We start from the raw sequence: 9,078 nt of genomic DNA, 5'->3' as shown, positions 1-9,078 counted from the left end.
GCAAGGGAGTCTAGGCATATGGCACCAAATTACTAGCTACATGGAGTGTAGGACATGCGAAAGTACTATCAGTAGCCCTAAAATACTGTCATGATAAATAAACAAGAAAAATCACTAATAAACGGCTGCTCACCGTTTTTTGCAAGCAGTGGTGTGGTTCAAAGTTCAAAAGTTGAAGTTCACATACCTGCATTTGACTCTTCCGTTGGATTTAGTGTTTAAGTACGAACCTTTCATGCCCGCAAATTCGTAAAAGATACGATGTATCTGAAGATGTTATCCTTTCTATCGTCAACACACTTGTTTTGAGTTAGGCTATAATTATACAAGATGTTAGTTATCCAAATGTAACGGATACAACGATAGTTATCAAATTTCAAACTGCAAGTACCCAATATCCGCTAGAGGTCGTTTTGAGTGACAAAGGCCTGATCGCAGCACTCATGAGAAAGAAACGTACACGCCCGACCATCGCTCGCATTATGAAACTTTCCGACATAATAATGGTAGTAATACGCAAGCTTTGATCTCAAATCCTCTTCATATCAGGTGGGCGATTAAAGGGGATTTATAATCCACCTAAACACACGCTTTTGACACCTAATAATTTTTTGGGCATGGAATGTTTGATATACACTCGTAGTGTTATTAAATACAGGAATGAGACCTTCAATGGCTGTCCTTTGATGACTTCACAAAGGTGTCAACCTTTAAGTAGCGTGGTTGGTATGTAAGAGGGGAGGGGCAGAACAAGTAGGAAAGGCGTGCAGTCCGAAGTACAAAAGTTCAAAGCGGCTGTCCTTAGATGACCTCACAAAGGTGGCCACTTGTGCGTAGTGTGATGAAGACAATGTCACACTATCTCATATGTAGTAATTTCACTCATTGATGTGAGTAAGTAATTTTGGGTGCCGGAACAATTTTTTTAAGGTTTTGGAGAATTATAAATCGACACCCCCTCTCGAAGTGTGGTACAGTCCACAGTTGGCCTTTGTCTCTCTAAGCAGAGGTTAGGCTCTGGGCTGTTTAGATCAGCTGTTGCCGTTGGTTGCGCAATACGTGTGTTATGCAAGTTTGGGCCAATTGTCAGAGGCTAGTCTCCTGCTTACCTTGGTTGCTACCTAGTTTTATATACATGAATGTTTAACTACTATCTGGATTAGGGGTGGGTACCGGTACAGAAAATTCAGGTCCAGGTCCGGTTCAAGTCCAAAGGATCAGGTCCGGTTCAGGTCCAAAGGTCCAGGTCCAGGTCCGGACCTGGACCTGGACCTGATTCAGTATGACTCATACCAATGGTTCATTTCACTACAAAGAAATATGTTTGGTGGAGTATTAGACTTACACTGGCATTTTAAAATCCTACAACGCTAACTGCAACTGTGCAACTGGCTGTAAAACTTGGTAGAAATTATTATAAACTCTACTCTACTTCACTCTTGTTATTTTCTTCCACCTGTAAGCGCCAAAACGTGTGATTGCCTGATAAAACAATCTGTTAATTTTCTAATCGGTCCAACATTCGGTCCACCTAATTTTTTCAGGTCCGGTTTTTCTGGACCGGTCCAATAAGAAAAACCGGTTTTGTGCCGGTACGCTGTACCGATACCCAGCCCTAATCTGGATATAAATAGACACAGCAAGCTTTTAAGGAAATTGCTGTTCCTAGGAAACCCAAGAGGGCACCAATATAACTCAACTTACACCGTTAACTCCATAAATACTTCATGGAGGTTTGTGTCTTAAGAAAGTTATTGGATGTGTTTATTTGTGGCCATTTGATTGGGTATCGTCTGGATGACGATTTTGGTAGTGACTGATTACCAACAGTGCCATGTATTGTACCTAGCTATAGATGTCAGCAGCCATTGCTGAATGAATCAGTGAATGTTTCAAGTTTGATAGTGTGCCTTTCAACAATGGGCTTTTAAGACACCATACGGACACACTTAATCTAGGACGACATTATCTGGAGACCACAAAACTGATGCTAGAGGACGAAAAAATCCAGCAAGAAGGCTGCTTAAAACCACAGGAACTAAACATCCAATCCAGTCTTTCCCACACTTGGCTTGTGTTGTGTTCACCTCCAGTAAGACTCCAGTAATAGGCAATCGTCACCATTTCTATAATGTTTTATTGCCATTCTTGATTAAAGAGGAAGCTTTGACCTCATGCCCTGCCGACGTGTCCCCTTACCCCGGAGAGCAGATCCTCTGGCAAGCATAGAATACTGATTGACCTGGGCGGATGTCATAGAAATATTAAAAGTCAGTGTGGCTTAATCAAAAATGTCGATATTAATGAAGGCGTTTACATATCCATGATAACTTAAGGCAAACAAGACAGAGGTAGTTAGCATTAAGTAACATTAACGTTAAAACACAGCGACAACACATTGCTATTTGTACAAAGCAATGTCTCAAGAAGTAAATACAAGTGATGACAGTATCATGGATTAGAATGGACCGATCCTGTCGAACGCCATATCGAACAGATAGAACCCCCTATTCTATATCGAACACCTCCGTCAAAAACTGCCCCATTGGACAGAAATGGTTATTTTTGACGGAGGTGTTCGAAATAGAACCATGATCGAACAGGGGGCGGGGTTTTTGGATCGGTCCATTGAACTAGATCCTTAACTCCTTGATTATATTCGTGCCGCGCTATCACCCCTCCACCATGGCGTTTTAGGGCATACGATCGCGAGGTAACTATAAGGTGTTTACCAAATACTGAACTATGTTTCTCCCAAAACTAAATCATTACTTTGAACTAAAACAAGGCATTTACACCAGACAAGATCATGGCGACTGTTTATAGGTTGTATAGACTTGCACTCGGATAATATATATATATATGCATATATATATATATATATATATATATATATATATATATATATATATATATATATATATATATATATATGTGTGTGTACTACATGCACACATGTATTACTACTCAAAATCAAACTCCAGGCCAGTCCCCTCCAGCCTCAACTTGTGCTTGGCGTCATAGGCTGCATTTTGCTCCGGAGTGAACATGCTTTTCCAGTCGCCAATGACACCTACGAGGAACGAAAACGAACACAATATCCGTTTATCAATATTAATGTTAAGATGCGCTAGATTATGAAGACGTGCACAGGTATCAAAACCGTAATGCATCTTACGGATATCATAGCCAATAATACAATTGTCTGAAATGGTGGTGTAATGTATGTTTTCCCCACATATATATTGCAAGAAATTGGACATAGCGCATTTCCAAACCTAGCAGAAAACTTAATATAGCACGGTGAACATATAGTAATGTTAATAACATGACATTACATAACACTGAATTCCCAAGGGAGACACGAAATTGACCCCTGGTGCAGATTTTATTTGTAGCAACCTGTAGTTAGTTTATGATGAAAACATATTAACAAGCTTTCTAAATTGATACCCAGTCGTTTTGTTAGGTTTTCTGTTATGTTCTGAAATGTCCCTTGTTCTGCAGTAACCAATATCTTGCCACTATACTGTGCCCACAACCAGATAACTCACCTTTCCTGCAGAGGTGTTTCTTCAAGGCGTCATCTGAACTGCCCCAAGCTGCCTTTAAAGTGTTGAAGGTGCACGACTCGGCAATGCTGTCCACAGTGACTTTGTCCAGGCTGGTCTCAAGGAAGGCTGCAACGTCTCCAACCACACTGCGCAGGTCCTGTGATGAAACCAAGTCATTTCACTGTCAGTCAGGACAGGGCATTAAATGTAAGGTCCCCTGTTTTGAGGAGAGCCACATCTCGGGCACGTAAAAGAACCCGCTACACTTTTCGAGAAGAGTAACTGTACTTCCTGGTGTAAGCGAATAAAAAAGCATTCCGAGCTAAATGAGGTAGGGAGATTCCCGAGCAGTTACTCCTTTGTAACTATTTCTAAAGACTCTGGTATGACTCGCGACCTACCCAATGCAAGGTGAGCACTCTATCCGCTTGGCCATTGCACCAATGCCACTCCCCAATAAAGGAATAGTATATTACAAGTGAATACCAATGCTGATGGCAAACATCACGTGAACGATTCTCTTGTATTAGGAGGCATTTGTTGTACTGTCGTCTGTCTTTATACGAATAGATAACAGATGAGTAAAATATGTCGACTTTTTAAAACCTTATAATTAGTAACATCAACAAGATAAATATCTGAGAGACATTCTAAAAGTACGATCTAAATACAACAAGGTTGTGCTCCTGAATGATCAAACTCTGGTCCAAATGAGAGTTGCATTGAGAATGATTCATTTCATAATCACTGGATATTATTCTACGTGGGAATTCTCACCTTCTTCATGTCTTCATACTTCAGGAAGAGGAAATGGCTGTCATCCTTCATCTTCCACCAACCAAGGGCGTGGTCATAGAAGTCACCATACATGCCTTCAAGTCAGAGAGAACGTACATACTTATAAATACCATTCAGCAACTTTGATTTCATCAATGTGTATATTCTTGTCCAAAAGGAGACTTACTAATTTTATGCTCATGCGATAATAAAAATGGCACAGTAGTCAATATTTGACGTGACACTAGCTTGGAATCTCGAAGTCTGGTTGTTTAAACCACAGTGTTTTTTCTCGTTTAGTTGTCTTACAATTTCCTTCCAGATAGTTGGTTGCATAGGCGTCCCAAGATTCCAGATATTCCATATCGAACTCCGTTTCCATTTTCTTTTCATAGTGGTAAAAGGAGACCACCACGTCTTTCGGGTTCCGCAGCACTACAATCACTTTGACCTGGAAACAATGAAAAGAAAAAAAAGATTGTGACTTCGTGACCGCAATGAGGGTTAAGTCCTACCTACCCCTTCTCCGCAAGGAGGCGGGGGGAGGGGGCAGATGATCAACCCAAGCCTGGCCTAGTCTCGTGTTCTCTCGCGAGATCGAGACTAGTCCATTCTCCGTGACCAAGATGTGCTGTCAGACATCGAAAATTTGGAGGTACGTTCTATACCTTAAATAACAGCAAAATGAATCAAACAAGGAATGGAATGAATCAAATAAAGTCAGACTGCACTGAGCTGTGAGGACAATATTAAGAAGTAGAAACTGTCTATCATTGAACCACGCTAATGTGTAAATTGTCAAATATGAATGCTTTTATTGCTGTCTGAAACGTCTGACTCTACTACATTACAAGTCGAAATACATTTGTTTAAAGTGTTCAATTCTGTGCAATCTATCATTCACAAAATTTAAGCGTCGTCGGTTAAGACTCCCTTAACACATTTCAAGTCACTACAATACCAACAGGAAAACCTCTGGACTCCTGAATCCTATAAGATGAGTAGATCGCACGTATGTCACCTTAAAGAAACCGACTGAAACATGTTTATGAGGACAGGTCATAAATGTGATTGCATAGGCCGAGCCTCGCTAATGATGATAACTTTATTGCACAGCAATTGTACAATGTATAAAGTATAGCTTATATGTGACAGGGGCGTTTTTCACGTGAAAAATACGCACAACCCTCTGTCGATCTTAAATATGGCCGATCGTCCATCCATACGCCCGAAGATCGTGGATAATGTGAGGGGGGTATAAAAAAAAACGACTGAAACATGTTTATGAGGACAGGTCATAAATGTGATTGCATAGGCAATGCATAGCAAGAAATACTGGAAAACATACTTTCAGTAAACGTCTGCAAACAGTGGTACTATATGAAAAGGTAGATATGTGTACCTGGATGCCTAACTTTCATCTACGCACCTTTCCCTGAGGATTAGCGACCATTTTTGGGGCCAGTTGCCGTGGTAGGTGCGTGTGGATTATGCGTGGAGATGGCGAATCCATGGCAAGCACATGACGTGGTTTTTCGTCACTCTCTGGCATCTGCAGTTCAAAACACCACGTGACGTGTTCCTCAGGATCGGCCATCTTTCCAGCAGCTTTCATGACCTTGCCCACTATTTCCATCATCCAGTTCGTACCTGATAGAATGACATGAGCTTATTAGATGACGAATAATTAAACCAAAGAAAGACTAGCTATAGGTCTATAAAGTTATGATGTGAGTCTTAGTAGACACGGAGAAGGGCTGCCCCGAAATTTGAGCGATGTTCCTTGTTTCCAGGCGTGAACGCGAAATGTTTTAACACATCTGCTGACAGAGTTGGTTGGTTGCTTGGTTGGTTGCTTGGTTGGTTGGTTGCTCCAGTTCAATGACGACTGTTGTCACTTCCGCTACAGCTGTGTATCGTCTCGTGGAACACCCCTCTCAATGGGTCTCCGGGACACGACGACAATACAAGCAGACGTCTTTCGGTCGCCTTTCAAACGTACATTTTGTCACAAAACGGTTTTAACTACTCCCAGTTGTTCCCCCTATTCTTTGACATCTGTGATGTCACCTGTGAACTAACCATCATTTTGTATATAAATAGCATTTTCCTTCAGATGACACCTGACCTACAAACTTTTGTGTATATAACGCAATCATAGCGAAACTCTAGTAACTCAACCCAAATAGATTGCTGAATGATTTTAAATCAACTTGTTAGATATGTTGTAGAGTTTTTGATAATGCTAGTGATCGATGTGCAACGTTATATCATCATTCCTGTCACCAATCCTGTGCATTTGTCTGTCCCTACATGTAGACTCTCCAATATCAGCAACGCTGCCTGAGAGTCTGTGTAATGTACTTTGTTACTTTGTTTGCCAGTAAATGAAATAAATGGTCACTCCTCCATGCGACATTTTAAAATGTATTACCAGAATACCCCTCACCTGATTTAGGGTACGTCAGGATGAAAATGTCGTCATCACGCACTGGGTAGTCAGGAATGACGTCCAAGGTGTCTTTAGAGATTGTATCAGGGAACAGAATGCCTTTGTACTGGTGAAGCGCCATGTTGACAATCCTAGTTCGGCGAGGTTCGCAGAGATGACCTTACGTAATTATTAAACAGTGCAGTCAGCAACCCTGTTTGACTTGAAGAACATTAAAATAGTCTGAATCGTTTGATTAAGGTACTACGTCAGAAAAGCCAACGTAATAGTGCCCAAACGGACTACGGTCAAAATGGCTCCCACCTTTGGTGTATATATGGCCAAAGGCCACAAGCCACCTAAGGTCAGATGTTTAAGTTATGCAAGCACCAGTCATCCCTGACTAAGAAAACACGTGTCCTTGGTGGGGCGGACACTGTCAATAAATGTTGAGTTGGCACAACGTTAACTCCTTACAAGTATGTTCTCATTGTAGTATACGTTACATGTCAAAGACAGGTGTGATTTAGACACAACAAATGATCATATGAACTAACTCTTGCAATCTGCAGAGGGGGTCCTAGTCGGACCGAAATAAGGGGTCGGACCGAAATAAATGGACCTAAAAATATCACTGGACCAGATCCTGGGCGGGTTAGACAACAAACAAATTACAAATGTATATCGGCAGACGTTCAAGCGTTAGATTTTATAGTCATTTATACAGTCAAACGTGGCGTTGTTTACACGAAGATAGGAGTCAGATACCCCTGGCCACCAACCAGATTCCTATGTAGCGAAATTGACCATTGTTTTGTGTATTGTCCATTTAAGACTTTTCACAATTAGGTCCAGCAATGGCAGCATCGATCCTCTGGACCTGAACCGGACCTGTACCTGAGTTTTCTGTACCGGTACCCACCACTAGTCTGCAGTATAGTCTTTTCTAGAACGCCGTGTATGGAGTATGGAATTCTGTACTGTAATGTGTCTACGCATCGCTAGAGGGCAAGGGAATATATACATCGTCACAGACAAGTAGTTAGCAATGTGCTTTACACTACACACAGGCGCCAAATATGAACGAGAAAACCCTGTTTCTCTCACCTCAGTCTATTTACCACCAGGAAAATAAGACTGAACAGTTATGTCTTGAGTTCCCTCACAAGTTTCGACATTTCCTCCATAACAATAATATTCAGATAGCTTGTCTCATGACTAAGTAACTTGCACACAACCACGTTAGATGACGTCACGAGGGTGAACGACCTGTGAGTAGTAACTAGTGTAACGGAAAGAAGACTTGTCTGTTAGTCCTTTTCCTTTATAGTAATCTATCATGAGCATTTAAATTCGTATTGTCTGGAATAAGAACGATAATGTGTCTACTTAGCAGAGTGTCGCGTATGACAGGGTTAGCTATTCCTATTGAGTCCATATCTGATGAAGTAAAGGTATTAGGCAGGATACAGAAGACGACGTCATGAATTGAAAGTTAACCAGATACATCATTATTCTATCGTCTTAACTAACCCCCCCCCCCCCGACCCACACACACACACTCCCTACCCCAAAGGCGTAGACGTTCCTAGCCGAACTACCTTTATTAAGACTTAACTTGACTTGACCTACATAGTATTTATGATAACCACTGATAACATCTTGACTCTCTCTCCCTCTTTCCATATCTTGAAAGTCACTGACCCAGTTACAAAACTTGTTAGCTTTCTCTTATTTTTAGAACATCCAACTTATTTTACAATGCGTGGTATAAAAGGAGAACAGTTTTCGTTTTGTATGTAAACTGGAAAAATTATGATGGAATATATGAAAATATTATATGTATATAAACATAATGTATATTTACTAATATGTACTGGCCAACATCTAGTACTACTCAAAATCAAACTCCAGGCCAGTTCCCTTCAACCTCAGCTTGTACTTGGCATCATAGGCTTTATTCTGCTTCGGAGTGAACATGGTTTTCCAGTCACCAACGGCACGTACGACGACAAACAAATTGAATACAACCTCCCATTATTTATCAGAACACGAGCTGAGATTATGAAGAAATGTACAGGTATCAAAACCATACTACAGCTACCATTACCGATAGTACAATTGTCTAATATGACCACGCAGTGCACTTCTCTGAGTTTAAGTCAGCACCGCACCTTTTCTGCAGAGGTGCTTTTTCATAGGATGATCTGAATTGCCCCAAGCTGTTTTTAAAGCGTTGAAGGTACACGACTCGGCAATGCTGTCCACAGTGGCTTGGTCTAAGCTGGTGTCCAGAAAGACCGCAATGTCACTGAC

At 41.1% G+C, this 9,078-nt stretch overlaps 1 protein-coding gene across 1 annotated transcript; it reads right to left on the bottom strand.

Moving 5' to 3' along the window:
- Window positions 1–1,849: 1,849 nt before the first annotated feature.
- LOC118403294 (amine sulfotransferase-like) lies at window positions 1,850–7,136 on the bottom strand. The gene is made up of 6 exons (XM_035801948.1): window positions 6,781–7,136; window positions 5,761–5,981; window positions 4,641–4,782; window positions 4,332–4,426; window positions 3,555–3,711; window positions 1,850–3,073 (listed from the first exon to the last, which is right to left on the bottom strand). Exons 1-6 carry the CDS (start codon window positions 6,902–6,904, stop codon window positions 2,964–2,966), a joined length of 849 nt encoding a protein of 282 aa, XP_035657841.1. The 5' UTR covers window positions 6,905–7,136; the 3' UTR covers window positions 1,850–2,963.
- Window positions 7,137–9,078: the final 1,942 nt, after the last annotated feature.

Source organism: Branchiostoma floridae, chromosome 16 (genome assembly GCF_000003815.2).
Source record: "Branchiostoma floridae strain S238N-H82 chromosome 16, Bfl_VNyyK, whole genome shotgun sequence".
Taxonomy (NCBI): domain Eukaryota; kingdom Metazoa; phylum Chordata; class Leptocardii; order Amphioxiformes; family Branchiostomatidae; genus Branchiostoma; species Branchiostoma floridae.
Note: the sequence above shows the minus strand (reverse complement) of the source record. Positions and strands in the feature narration are given on the sequence as shown.